Raw genomic sequence first — 14,934 nt, forward strand, 5'->3', positions numbered from 1 at the left:
ATAACAACTCAGATGCCTTCAGGCTCCAGGCATAAACAAACAAAGCAGACCTGGTAGGGGCTGTGTGAAACACTTGCCTTATCTAAAAGGGGCAGCTGCTACTCAGATCCAGCCCATTGGTGCTTCGTGAGAATGCTGACTGTGTGTTGCCACCTTTTAATTTTTTGAGAGAAGCCAGACATTTGGGTTTTTATATGAAATCTCTTGATTGTTAAATGTTGCCACTAATTAAGCTCTTTTTAAGCTTTTAATTGAGATATAATTTACATACAGAAAAGTGTATGAGTACACAGCTCAGTCCATTTTCACAGACTGAAGTGATTTTTAAATTGAAGTATAATTGACCTACAATATATTAGTTCCAGGTATATAATGCAATAATTTGGTATTTCTTCACATCACCACCTGAACTGATTTTTTGTGAGTGAAATAAAAACTGGATTGACCTGCAAGCCACCAATTTACAACTTATAACAAAATCTGTATGGGGAACTGTGTAGTTTGCTTAAGAATCACCCAGTTGGTTAACTATCTTAAAGAGACACATCTGTCAAATGCAGTGTGTGGACCTTATTGTGTGGACCTTATTAATTGGATTATAATTCCAAAAAAAAGAGCATTTATAAAACAATTGGGGAAATGTGAATGTTGACTGGCCATTTAATGATATTAAAGAATTATTGTTAGCTACCTTAGGTGTAATATAGTTTTTTGTTTTTTTTTTAATTTTTAAAAAACATTCATTTATTTATTTGGCTGCCCTGGGTCTTAGTTGTGGCATGCAGGCTCTTCGTTGCAGCACATGAGGTCTAGTTCCCTGACCAGAGATCAAACCCAGGCCCCATGCTTTGGGAGTGTGGAGTCTTAGCTGCTGGACCACCAGGGAAATCCCCAGTAGATGTTTTTTTAATAGTTCTTACTGTGTTTTATTTTTTAGAGCAGTTAGAGCAAAATTGAACAGAAGGTACAGAGTGTTCCCATGTACCCTGTGCCCCTACAAGGTGCACAGCCTCCCCTGTTATCCACATCCCCCACTAGAGTGATACATTTGTTACAACTGATGAATCTACATTGATGAATCTACATCATTAGCACCCAAAGTCCATAGTTTGCATTAGAGTTCAAGCTGGGTATTGTACCTTTTATGGGTTTGACAGATGTATAATGATATGTATCTACCATTATAGAATCATCCATGATCATTTCTTTTAAAAAGTCCTTTAAGACACATATTGAACATGTTATTTATGGATGAAATGCTAGAATTTGCTTCAGAATAATTTGGGAAGACTGTGAAAGTTGGTGTGTAAATGAAACAGGATTGACCATCTATTGATAATCGTTGAAGATGGGTAAGAGGTACATGGCAGTTCATTATGTTAGTGTCTCTGGTTTTGTATGTGTTTGATATTTTCTGCCTCCAAAATTAGAGCAAGAGTCCAAGTTAAAGCTGAAGCATGATTTTTTGGACCTAGGGCAAGGGGACACCACTGCTGGTGACAGGAAGTGCATTTCTGGAGCTGAAGTAATGACATTGTCTTTTTTCATTTATAGGGCCTGAAAGTCAATATACTAAGACTGCTCAGGAGATTGTGAACGTCTGTTACCAGACACTGACTGAGGTAAGTGAAAAAGAGGAGGTCCCTGTAGGATCTAACTTTTTGGAATCCTTTTTGGAATCCTTTTGTTCCCTAGGCCTTCTCTGCCTGTCCTTTTTTAAAATGTAATATTCCACCCCAACCCTCAACCCACAGTCTGTATTCCTTCCCTGCTTTATTTTCTTACCCAGCACTAAATGTTTTTAATAAGCTGTATAATTATTTACTTTATTAACATATGTATCCTGCCACTAGAATAGAAGCTTCATGAAGACAGGGATTTTTTTCACAGGCTGGCATCACTTTAGTAAGTTCATCAGAAAGTGGTTTTTATAAACATATTTTTCTGTGCTCATCTTTTAACTTTTTAAATTATATTTATCTTTAATTGACTGATGATTACTTTACAATATTGGTTTGATTTCTGCCATACATCAACATGAATTCGCCAAAGATGTACACAGTCCCCTCCCTCTTAAACCTCCCTCCCACGAAGACAGGGATTTTTGTTTGCTGCTCAATGTCTAGAACACATATTGAATGAATTCACTACTTTTCTTTCTCAGTATGATGAGCATTTGACTCAACTTGAGAAGGATATTTGTACAGCTAAAGAAGCAGCTTTGGAGGAAGCAGAATTAGAAAGCTTGGACCCAATGACCCCAGGGCCTTACACACCTCAGGTAAGTCTGAGGACTAGAAACTTCCTCTTACAGTTTTCTTATTGATTTTGGAAATTGGGAGCATGTTAACAGATGTATTTACTGAGATACCCTTCTTCTCTGTCCTTCCTCTTCATATGCCTTTCGTGTGCTTTCTTGTCTTCTCAAAGGCTAAGGTGAGTGAGGGCCATGGGTCTTGGTAGCCTTGTTGAATCCAAAAGAGACAGGTGTGGGATGTATGAATGGGGTGGGGTCTTAGTTGTTTAGGCAGTATTTAGGAATACCAGACTCCTGACTACCATGGCCAAAGGCATCCTCTTGAATCCCTGGAGTTCCTTTGCCCCCAGCATTGGGGTTCTGTGTATGCTGTGCTAAGTCGCTTTAGTCGTGTTCAACTCTTTGTGACCCTTTGAACTGTAACCCACCAGTCTCTTCTATCTGTGGGATTCTCCAGGCAGGATTACTGGAGTGGGTGGCCATTCCCTCCTTCAGGGGATCTTCCTGACCCAGGTATCAAACCCGCATCTCTATATCTCCTGCGTTGGCAGGTGGGTTCTTTACCACTAGCACCACCTGGGAAGCCCCATTGGTGTTCTATGACATCCCAAGAGTATAGACATGGGCCACATTATCCCCTCTGAAATATCTTAGTATAGCTCAGACGTCACCCATTTTCCTGGCTTGACTTCCTCTCCGTATAAATGAAGAAGGTAATGTTTATAATGTTCTTAAATTTCCATGTCAAAGACTAGAGAGCAAGATTAATAAGAAATTTTTAGTCTTTCTGATCTGACCCTTGAATATACTAAGAGTATTTCATCTATACTGTACTCTTAGAGGGCCAGCATATTTGAAGACTAGGACTTTACCGGACTATAACTGTGTTGGAGGCACTATGGTAAAGTGGAAAATACATGAAGTTTGGTATAAAACAGTCCTGAGTTTGCGTCTTAGCTCTGCTGCTATCTAGCTTTGTGAACTTGGGAAGTTGAACCCTCTAATCCAGTTTCCATTTCTCTAAAATGTACTTTTCAAGATTTTTGTAAACATTAAATGAGGCCATTTGCCTAGCACACAGTAGACATTCAGTAAATGTTTATTTCCTTATCTGTATGAAAGTCATCTACAGGGTTCTCAGAGGTTCTTTCAAATTTAACCAAATATTCTAATGCAAGTTTCTCCCAATTCCCACTGGAAAACTTTTTCATTCTGTTCAGGTTTCACTCTGAACTAATAAATGCAGCCTGTGTGATCTCTGTTGGATAATTGCTGTCTATATCTCATTCATACAGTCTCCCTATCTATCTTTTACTCTCTCTTTCACCCTAAAACCTAGGTCACTGAGGGGCCAAATACAAAGAGCCCTAAGATACTTCCTCCAGGCCCAGAACAAGGAAAAGCTCTAGGAGTATGTGGGCAGATTGGGTCAAGGGGGCTTGGGTGAGTGATGTTCCCCAGGAAGGTCCTATTTGCTAATAGGCCCAACAGCTTCCACAAGACCCTTTCTGGTAAGTTAAAGCCTGGGTTTTAGCCATCATTCTTCAGGAGAGTCTAACCACTGAGCGACACATGGTTTGCTCTGGTCTATGATAGCATCAGTCTAGCCCTGTGGTGAGTCCTTCCCCTCCCATACTGTCTCAAAAATGGCTGAGGAAAACCTGGCAACTGTGCTCCCTCCTGAGCAGTAGCTGTTTGGTGCAGTGAGAGGATCTCCTGGTAAGAGTAGGATGTAGGTATTGCCTCTTCATTATTCCAGTTCACTCTCTTATCATTGCCTTCACTCATATATACACATTTAGTAAGCCCAGTTCATACCTCTGAACATGAGGAAGATGCATGTGAGTGATTGTTCTTACTTAATATTACTCTCAAGCCCAAATTCTATTAAATATTAAAATGTGTATAAGTTTAACCTGTCATAATACAATTTTGTTGTGTAGAAATATGACAGTAATCATACTTTACTTCCACCTCTAAATGGGTGGTAATAAATGTATTTTCACTCAACTATTTCTACCCAGCTTATATTGCACTATACATTCAGCTTGACATGTTATCTAAAATTGCTTGCTTTATATTTTCCCACATAGTGTTTCATTCCCTAATTTTCTCTTCTTTTGTTCCACAACTACTTTATCTGCACTTGTAATCCTTTTGAATTCAGTTTTTCCTTTCTCCAGAACCCTGTTCCCATTCAGCCTTGTTTGTTTGCTTTAAAAACAAAACCAACAGCAAAGTAACATATGTGGGTTCTTTGTTGATAAAAGTAACATGTTCATTGCGACAAATTGGAAAACACACAGAATAAATAAATTACTTAAAAATCAAGCCCACCACTGAGAAAGAACCAAACCACCGTGAACATTTTGGTGTGTTTCTTCAAATCTGTAATGTGTATGTGTGTGCATTTATAATGTGAAATTGGTCATCATTATTTTGTGTCTTGTTTTCGCTTCACATTATATTATGAGTATTTTATTTCATTAAATGGTCTTTGAAGACATTTTTAATAACTGCATGATATTTCTACCCTCAGCCAATTTTTAAAGAGCCCTTTCCTAAATGAGCAGGCTTTGCTAGCCTGTTAAGTTTTAGTCCCTCCTGCCCTCCTTTCCCAGGTGGTGTTAGTGGTAAAGAACCCACCTGTCAAAGTAGGAGACATAAGAGACTCGGGTTCAATCCCTGGATCAGGAAGATCCCCTGGAGGAGGGCAACCCACTCCCGTATTCTTGCCTGGAGAATCCCCATGGACAGAGTAGGATCTCAAAGAGTCAGACACGACTGAAGCTACTTTGCACGCCCTCCTTTCACTGAATAGTCCATTTGCTAAATCCCTCTTCACTTTAGGAGAGGGAAGAGGGACGGGAGCTATAATTTTTTGACTGCCATGCATGGGGTAAGGAGCATATATACACATCTCTTAATTTTCCCAACAACCTTGTGAGGTGCACATTACCATCCATGTTTTAAGGTTGAGGAAACTAAGACTTAGAGACATTAAGTTATTTGTTTAAGTTACTCAGCTAGCAAATGGTGGAGCCAGGACTCAAACCTAGGGCAGTTTACTCCAAAGCCCGTGGTTTTTCACCATGCTATTTTGCCTCATATTATCCTCTGGTGAGCTCATAAGCTATTACCCCTTTCCGTGTTCTGGTTGGAATTGACATTTCTTTATCCCATTTTAGATGTCTCTACACCAAAACAGTCAGAATAGCAGTGGTGTGGAGCCCTGGGCCTAAAAACAATAAGACCACGCTTAGAAGAAATTAAGGTTATTGACCAGAGAGGCTATTAGGACACAGAATTGTCCCATAGCTTGGATGCTTTTCTGCTTCAGGCTTCTGATCATATAAATCAGATGCCTCTTTGCTAGAATGAGCAATATTTGTGAGATCCCCCAAAAGTTGCCCATAAAGCTGTGTCAAAACTATGTTTTTTTTTCCCTTAAATGGATTGTTCTGCATGACCTTTTTCTACAGTGAATGGTCTAAAGGGGAGTTCTCTGAATTTTTTACTCCCTTTACTAAATAGAAGCTAAGTTGTATGATTTGTGCCACAGCCTCCTGATTTGTATGATACCACCACATCCCTCAGTATGTCTCGAGATGCCTCTGTATTTCAAGATGAGAGCAATATGTCTGTCCTGGATATTCCCACTGCCACTCCAGAAAAGCAGGTGACACAGGTAGGATAGTCTTTTTCTCTTAGTGAGATTGGTAGTATGCTTGGGGATGGGTGAGTGATGGTGGTGATATATGACGTGCGTCAAGGATGATGATCAGACCCCTTGGCCCTGGGAGTGAAAGCCTGGAAATGTGATTTCAAGGTGGGATGGTGGCAGATCACATGACTGGCTTGTCTTCTGTCATCATGGGCAGAGTCAGGCACAGCAGAACTTAAGACACAAGTGTGAAAAGTGTGTGAGGCATCAGAGTAGCCTGACTGGAAAGACCAGCTGCATTCAGAGACATAGTTCAAAATAATTGCCCTGCTACTTTACTGTACATGTGTTATCAAAGTTGTTTTTAAAATTAAGTTTTTTAAATTGGCCTTTTCTAGAGGTATCAGCAGATACTCCTGATCTGAAGCCAGAAATCTTATCAGCTGATCTCGGTCAAGGTTCCACTGGCGAGTGCAAAATCCAGGAGGGTTTTTCTGTCCCAAAGAGTCCAACACAAGCTAGGGAAAGCTTGTTTAGAAAGGAAGTCTCCTTGTGATGCTATACTAATAACAGACCAAGGACCTTCCTATTCTTTGGGTTTAATTTTTACCCTACCTGTGATTTCCAAAGCATGAATGGGGGAAAATGCACATGCTTTGAGCTGTGTAACAGCCCCTACTAGCTGTGGGGTTGGCCGGGATATCAGGGAGGAGCATCTGTCCTGGGTGAGAGCCCCTGGTTAACTCCTCCTACCGGCATGTCCCTCAATGATGTGCTATTTGTGTTCCTTACTCAGATGCGCCAGGGCCGAGGTAGGCTGGGCGAGGAAGACTCTGATGTAGATATTGAAGGGTATGATGATGAGGAGGAGGATGGGAAACCTAAGACACCAGCCCCAGTGAGTATGCTTACAGAAAGCTTATGGTTACATTATACCTTTATATGGTAGGTGCCCCAGAAGTACAGGACAGGCCAAGTCCCCAGGCGATACCACAGAGTCTCTACAGTGAGGCCCAGTATGACTTTAATCCGTGGAACCAGCTGACCAAATCTATCCACCAAATTTATTTAACATCTTGCAAGGCAGCAAGGGGGCGGCTGGTGGTGGCTTCTGGTCTCTTAGTTGATCAGTTAATGGTCTCAACTGGTCTCATTTAGGAATGTGAAGATGCAGATGGTGATCTTGCAGACGAAGAGGAAGGAACTGTGCAACAGCCTCAAGCCAGTGTCCTGTATGAGGATTTGCTTATGTCTGAAGGAGAAGATGACGAGGAAGATGCTGGGAGTGATGAAGAAGGAGATAATCCTTTCTCTGGTACATAGCTCACCATAGCACACTCAGGGCTCAGAGGAAGCTCTGGGCCACATACGCTGTTACCAAAAGCTGTTCTTTTATTGAAGTCCCATTAATAGACCTCAGGGTGCTAAGCATTCACTCATAGGATGATTAAATTCATTGGTCTTAGAAGAGGTGAAAAAATACAGCATAGGTAGAAAAAGATGACAGTCAGAAAAGCAATGCCGAAGCAGCAAGTTTGATTTGAATACTTGATAAAAATGAGAAAGATGTGTTATATGTGGCATTAGGGAAAGAAAATTAAGAAAAAAGAGATGTTTTGTGAATTAATTGCAGTGGTAGGGGGAGAATATAGAAGGAGATGATAGGGGAAAAAAACAGATTGCACTGAAATGGTTTTTTGATTTATTTTCCAAACTATAAATCTTGTCAATGTTGACCCTAGGCAGTCCTCTGAGGTGAAGAGTCCAGGCAAGATACCTGTGTAGATGCATGGGATTAACTAGTTCTGGAAGACTAAGCCAAAGATGTTAATTCTGTCAAGCTTATCTCAGGATTTCTCTCTTTTCATAGCTATCCAGCTGAGTGAAAGTGGAAGTGACTCGGATGTAGGATCTGGTGGGATAAGACCCAAACAGCCCCGCATGCTTCAAGAAAACACAAGGATGGGCATGGAAAATGAAGAAAGCATGATGTCCTATGAGGGAGACGGTGGGGAGGCTTCTCATGGTTTGGAGGATAGCAATATCAGGTAATCGATAGCAACATGCTATGGGAGCTGTGGCATCAGTGCTCAGCTATGATGTCAGAGGGCCCAGCATCATATTACTTTCATCCATCAAACATTGCTTGAGCACCTACTAGGTCCAGGCACTATGCTAGGCCCTTGGGGATACACAAAGGAGCAAGACATATCCTGCCCTTGAGGAGCTCACAGTCTAGTGGAAGAGACTGATACAAAATCCTTGCAATACAGTGTGAGAAGAGCTATATAGCGTAAGTTTAGTACAAAGTGCCAAGTCACACTGAGGAGAAGGAAGTGTCTCACTCTGCTTGGAGTAATCAGGGAGTGTCACAAATGAATAGAAGTCTGCTAAGTATATAAGTGGTAGCAGGTGAGGAGATCCTTAGAGGTGGAACAGTATGTTCAAAGGCACAGAAATATAGCAAAGAAATTCCAGACCAAAGGGAAGTTGTTGGGAGTTGTGACTCTAGAAGCAGTAAGGGATTATGTTGTTAGAGGACCTTAACTGGTGTGCCAAGACATGTGGATTGTGGTTAATGAGAATCATCACTTTAAGGAAAAGAAAGTAACATCAAGTTTATGTGTTAAATAACTCTAGGCCAATGATTGGGCTTCCCTGATAGCTCAGTTGGTAAAGAATTGACCTGCAATGCAGGAGACCCTGGTTCGATTCCTGGGTTGGGAAGATCCTCTAGAGAAGGGATAGGCTATCCATTCCAGTATTCTTGGGCTTCCCTTGTGGCTTAGTTGGTAAAGAATCCTCCTGCAATGTGGGAGACCTGGGTTTGATCCCTGGGTTGGAACGATCCCCTGGAGAAGGGAAAGGGTAACCACACCAGTATTCTGGCCTAGAGAGTGCCATGGACTCTATGGGGTCACAAAGAGTCAGACATGACTGAGCAGCCTTCACTTTCACTTTCAGGGCAATGATAAAGAAATTCAACTAGGATCTGTTAGGAGTGGAAGAAAGGGAAGGGACATATTTAAGAGCTGTTTAGAGGACAGATCATTTGGATTTAAGAGGTAAGGAGATTAGATACATAATGAATGGGAATGTCACTGACATAAGAAAGAGGGAAAACAGGTATTAGATGGAGTGGGAAAGGAGGCAAAAAATGAATTTGTCTTTGGATACGTTAAGATGCATATGATACATCTAAGCCAAAGGTATCTAGCAAGCTTCCCTGGTGGCTCAGACCAGGGAAGAATCCACCTGCAATGAAGGAGACCCAGGGTTCAATCCCTGGGTTGGGAAGAGCCCGTGGAGGAGGGCATGGCAACGCACTCCAGTATTCTTGCCTGGAGAATCCCCATGGACAGAGGAGCCTGGCGGGCTACAGTTCATAGAATCACAAAGAGTCGGACATGACTGAGCAATTAAGCACACATCCGTCAAACAGTTTAGAGTCTTAATTCATCGAGCAAATATTTGTTACAAGTATAAAAGCAACTAGGATGTTATCCCTTCCTTCAAGGAGTTCGGTTTAGTGGGAAATCTAAAACAGGCAAACAGATGATGATCACAGTGTAACATGAAAAGTGCTGTGATAGGAAACCACAGGATTTTTCTGGGGCTTGGGTAGGAGTGGAGTAGGGGAGCTGGTTAGAGAAACTGAGCTGAATCAGAGTAGGAATTAGCTAAATGAAGAAGAAAGGGAAGGGCGTTCCAGAGACCAAGAAGAGCATGTATGAACGCACAGAGACATGAAACACTTCTCAAGAATACAAGTAGCTCAGTGTGGTTGGTGCTTTTCATCATGATCCGTGTAATAGAGACAGTTTAAAGAGGTAGGTAAGGGCCAAATCATGAAGGGCCTGAGAATTTTGGGCAGACATTGAATGAGAGTAGTATGATCAGATCTGTATTTTAAAAAGATTGCTCTCTACCCCAGAAGAAAGATGGACAGAAGCCGTGAATTAATTCACAGAAGAAATGCAAATGGCCAATAAATTATGAAAACTTAGCTTCCCTAAGAATCAAAGAAATGCAATAAAACAACCAAGTGTAATTTTTTACCTATCAGATGGGCAAAGATTAAAATGAATAATAATGTCCAGTGTTGGAAAAGACGTGAGTAAAAGGATATTCAGAAACCACTGGTTGGTAATATTAATCAAAAAAATGGGGTAGGTGAGAGAGGTACAGCAATTTATCTTACAAATCAGAAACTTAAAAAATGTACATCCTCTTTGGCCTCCCAATTCCATATCTAGGGAGTTATTCCATGGGAATAATAAAATAACCTTCATCGAGATGTTTGTACAAGGATGTTTATCACAGCATTGTTTCTAATAGTGGAATAATTGAAGACAGGTTAAATGTTCTAGTGAGAAACTGAAATAAATCATGTTACAGCCACACAGTGGAATACCACACAGCTGTTAAAATGATGCTATCGATGTATGTTTATTGACTGGGAAAGATGTTCATTATAAACGTTAGTGAAAAAGCAGATTCCTGAAGAGTATATAGAGCATTCCAATTTTGTAAATTAAAAAAAAATGTTTATAAGCATCGAAGTAAACTACATAGAAAAAAATTTGGAAGGTCATATACCAAAAGATTATCTCTGGGTAGTAGAGTTACTGGTGATTTTTTTCTTTTTTTTCTGGTGTATATTCTAATTTTTTTTTAAACCAGTAAATGTGCATTACTTGTGTGATTTTTTTAAGTAAAATTAAGAATAAACAAACAAACAAAAATAAAGAGCACTCTGGCAGAAATGTGAAGAAATTAATTGGGGAGAGCAAGACTGGAAGAAGACTGATTGCAGTGGTGCAGGCCAGAGATCTCAAAGAACGAAGCCAAAGCAGGCAGAATAGGGCTGGAAAGATGGGGATAAAGGTGAGATGTATTGAAGAGGTAGAATCTTTAGGACTGTTGACTAATTGGATATGTAGATGAGTGAGGCTATAAGTAGTCAACAAACCTACAAGGCTTATCAGAGCATTTATGGCCATGTAAGCTGACAGTGTGTTGTTCAAGTGTAGGGGAGTTTCATTCAGATTCTTGTGTATATGAAGTTGGCAAGTTGATGTTTTAGAATAGGATCATTTTTCTCTCAGGTACCCGTAGAACAGTCCAGAGCCATCATTTTAGTGGCCAGGGGAGGTGATGATGGGCTGATCCCTTGGTGGCACTGAGAACGGGACTGGTCAGCTAGAGGATGGTGTCCGAGCTTGAGAGATGACATGTTTCTTTTCTCAGTTATGGGAGCTATGAGGAGCCTGATCCCAAGTCGAACACCCAAGACACAAGCTTCAGCAGCATCGGTGGGTATGAGGTATCAGAGGAGGAAGAAGATGAGGAGGAAGAGCAACGCTCTGGGCCGAGCGTACTAAGCCAGGTCCAGCTGTCAGAGGACGAGGAGGACAGTGAGGATTTCCACTCCATTGCTGGGGACAGTGACTTGGACTCTGATGAATGAGGCTTCCTTTGGGCCTCCTTGGTCCGCCTTCCCTGTTCTCCAGCCTAGGTGGCTCACCTTTCCCCCATTTGTTTATATTTATTTGTTACAGTGTCTGATCCTGAAACTACCAAATTAATTAATACTGTAGCTTTTTAAAAAATAATAAGTATATGATAATAAATTAACTCTTATGATCTTCCTAGGGCAGTGCCACCCTTTGATTTAAAACCAGGCGACCCCCTTCCCCTACCACTAACAAAAAGAGAGCACTCTCCTCCTTCTGCAGTGCTCTCCTTTAACTCTATTAATTGTTCTTGGTATCATTTTGTTCCTGGGGAAGGAAGAGATATTATGAAATAGCTAATAACTTTATGTCCTCTTGATGTATTAGAAAATTTCCAAGCATGATATCATTTCAGTTTTCTAATTTGCAGGCTGTAACCATTGACAGCCCCCTGTTGGGACAGAGAATTGTGTTCTGGTGGACTCTGTGCCACACTAAAACCATAAACCTATTGGACAAACTGAACTGCCCATTATTTATTATTTATTTGGTTATGAAATGCCTTGTTCCTAAGTGGATTGGAGGCAAATAAATTATAAATCTTTGAAACAGCATATATGTCATAAATGATATGTCGCCATGTAAATGTGTTCTGTCCCTCCTCCCCCCAGGGGAAATGGTAGGGAAATGGTAAGTTCTTTAGGGCAAAGACTATGTCTTCTGTTTCTTTTTATGCTTAGGATATGGTTCTGTGCAGAGTAGGTACTCAATAAATGTTCCTAGAATCATAAAATCCTCAACAGATTTTTTATTAAGCATCTGCTCCATGATAAGCATTCTATCAGCTCCTTGGGATGAAAAATTAAATAAGACACATTCCTTTTATTGAAGGATCTCACCATTAAGTTGGGGGAAGGGGAGTGAAATTCAAAACATGTTAATAAATCATTACAGTACTGTAAGATAAGTGCAATTAAGCTAGATATAAAACATAGGAGAAAATAGAGGAGCAGTCATGTCTGAAAAAGTCAGGGAAGTCTTCTTAGAGATAATTTTTAAGCTGACTCTTGAAGAATTAGTAGGAGCTTGCCAGATGGAAAAGTCCAGCCAGAGTGTCACATGAAGTGAAAAGGCCAAACTCCATGGCAAATAGCAGAGTGTGTTCCTTGTTTGTTTGTTTGTTTGTTTGTACCTGCCTTGTTCCAGAAAGGATTTAAAGTGGTTTATGTTCCAGTCCCTCCATGCTGGAATGGCTCTAGGTGAGACTGAAAGATGGACAGGAAGCATATCATCAAGAGCTTTGAATTTGATGCTAATGAATGTGAATTTTATATTAATGAGAAATGAAATGTTCTAGTGGAGTGATAAAATATGATATGTGTTTTAGAAATTCTCAGTATATTGAATGAAGAAATAAATTGAAGAATCATGTGTAACAAGTGTGATCCCATTTTTGTAAATGATAAAACCACATGTATGTATTTATATGTGTTTATATATACTTGTATATGCAAAGGAAAAAGTCGGAAAGGATTTACACAAAATGGTTCACAGTGATAACCTCTGGGCAATGAGATTGGAGGGGAAGGTGCTATATGCTTATTTGTATACTGGGTGGGGCACTGTGCTTTTATTTCTGTATTTGAATTTTTATAAGAACGTATTATTTTTGTAATAAAAATTTTTTAAAAATAATTTCAGTGGTAGTGTGGAGAATGGTTTGGAGGGTGGCAAATGTAGTTGAACTAGGACTGTGGCATTAGGATAGGGAGGAAGGGTGTGAATTTGAGAGATATTTAGGGGACAGATCAACAGGACTTGATGACCAGTTGGCATTTGGGGGAGTGGAGAAGGAAAAATGGAAGGTGACTTCCAGAATTTTGGTTTAGGAGATTGGATGGGTACATTCATTCAGCATTTATTCATTCATTCATTCAGCATTCAGCATTTATTGAACCACTGGGCTTCCCAGGTGGCACTAGTGATAAAGAACCTGCCTGTCAATGCAGGAGACATAAGAAACCCACGGGTTTGATCCCTGAGTCAGTAAGATCCCCAGGAGGAGGACATGGCAATCAACTCCGGTATTCTTGCCTGGAGAATCCCATGGACAGAGGAGCCTGGCAGGCTACAGTCTATGGGGTTGCAAAGAATCTGGCATGACTGAGCCACTGAGCACAGACGAAGGTCCCAGAGAGCTCTATATGCAAAAGAATCTGGACTTAATCCTAAAGACAGTAGGAATCTATTGAAGGATTTGGATAATTTTAGCAGCAGTTTGGGCTATGGACTATAGAATAGGACTGGATATGGTTGTGAGTCATTTAAGCAAAGTATGAGTCAGTTCTTATGCAAGAACAGGCAAAGATTTGAGAGAATTGAGGGGAGGTAGAATCTACAAGTAAGTGATTAAATGTGAGGGATATTTCAGTTAATTAGTGAAGAAACATTGATTGAGCCTAGTGAGCACCAGGCATTATTCTTGGTGCTCTGAATATAGCAGTGAATAAAACATGCCTCCTTCCCTCATAGAGTTCTGGATCTAGTAGAAGAGGAAGATAGACAAGTGAATGAGAGTGAGAGAAGTACTCTGAAGACAAAGTGATATGAGAGGGTTTGGGGTGAAGGTTCTAATTTAATGGTCAAGGAAGACCTTGCTGAGTAGCTGTCATCGATGTATAAATAAGCATGTGTTGCTGTCATAAAACATTTTTTAAAAGTCTGAAAAAGCAATGAAAGAACCAAGAAAGTTACTTTGAAAGACTGGCCAGAAGTATAAGGAAATCAGGATACACTTTTGTTATTGTTGTTCAGTTCCTAAGGTGGGTCCAACTCTTTGTGACCTAGCGGATTGCAGGCTTCCCTGTCCTTCGCTGTCTCCCAGAGTTTGCTCAAACTCATGTCCATTGAGTCAGTAATGTCATCCAACCATCTCATCCTCTGTCTCCCCCCTTATTTGCAGAAAGGTCAATCAGATAAAGACTGAAATTTGTCATTTGGACTTGGCAGTTGGTGAGCCTTGTGAAAATAGTTTCCTTGGAGTGGTGGGTGCAAAAACCAGATGGCAGGTGGGTTGAAGAGCTGAATGTGATGCAGTAGAAACAGAGCTTGATTTGATTAAATAATAGCTGCCATTCACTTTGCCAGCTTCTTGTACAGAGAGCTCTTATCTGATCTCATTTGATCCTGAACCATCTGAGATTGGTGTTACTATTCCTGTTTTACTAATGGGGAAACTGGACTGGAGAAGGGTCACCTTTAAGACCAGAAAGATGAGTATTGGATAGAGAAGCAGTAAGAAGGAAACCATACCTCTGGGCATTTGTAGACCCTGGTAAGAAGTTTTGTCTATATCTTGAAAGTAGTGGGAAATTTTTCAGTGGGAGTAGAATTGAGCTTGAAAAGGTGACCTCAAGATTGTGTTTCCAAAACATGAGTTCCATATCAGTGTAAAAATAGCCAGTCTTTTCCTATTGGTTGTTAAGCTTCTTTGGCAATTCCAGGGTCTTAGGAATTTATGTTGCAAATATTTGCTGAATATAATAATCTAATATTCC

The 14,934-nt window shown here is 40.5% G+C and overlaps 1 protein-coding gene across 6 annotated transcripts in view; it reads left to right on the forward strand.

Moving 5' to 3' along the window:
* TAF1 (TATA-box binding protein associated factor 1) overlaps positions 1–13,072 on the forward strand; it is a 76,517-nt gene extending 63,445 nt beyond the window's left edge. For 3 of the 6 annotated variants that reach the window (XM_043458213.1, XM_043458212.1, XM_043458215.1), the window contains exons 33-39: positions 1,555–1,622; positions 2,165–2,281; positions 5,820–5,945; positions 6,718–6,819; positions 7,080–7,236; positions 7,792–7,969; positions 11,172–13,072. In XM_043458213.1, the coding sequence (XP_043314148.1) occupies positions 1,555–1,622; positions 2,165–2,281; positions 5,820–5,945; positions 6,718–6,819; positions 7,080–7,236; positions 7,792–7,969; positions 11,172–11,391 (968 nt within the window). In that variant the 3' untranslated portion in view covers positions 11,392–13,072. Of the gene's footprint in view, positions 1–1,554; positions 1,623–2,164; positions 2,282–5,819; positions 5,946–6,717; positions 6,820–7,079; positions 7,237–7,791; positions 7,970–8,885 lie in introns of all 6 variants that reach the window. The other 3 variants (XM_043458216.1, XM_043458219.1, XM_043458217.1) reach the window with 2 other exon arrangements.
* The last annotated feature ends 1,862 nt before the right edge of the window (positions 13,073–14,934 follow it).

Source organism: Cervus canadensis, chromosome X (assembly GCF_019320065.1).
Source record: "Cervus canadensis isolate Bull #8, Minnesota chromosome X, ASM1932006v1, whole genome shotgun sequence".
Lineage (NCBI taxonomy): Eukaryota > Metazoa > Chordata > Mammalia > Artiodactyla > Cervidae > Cervus > Cervus canadensis.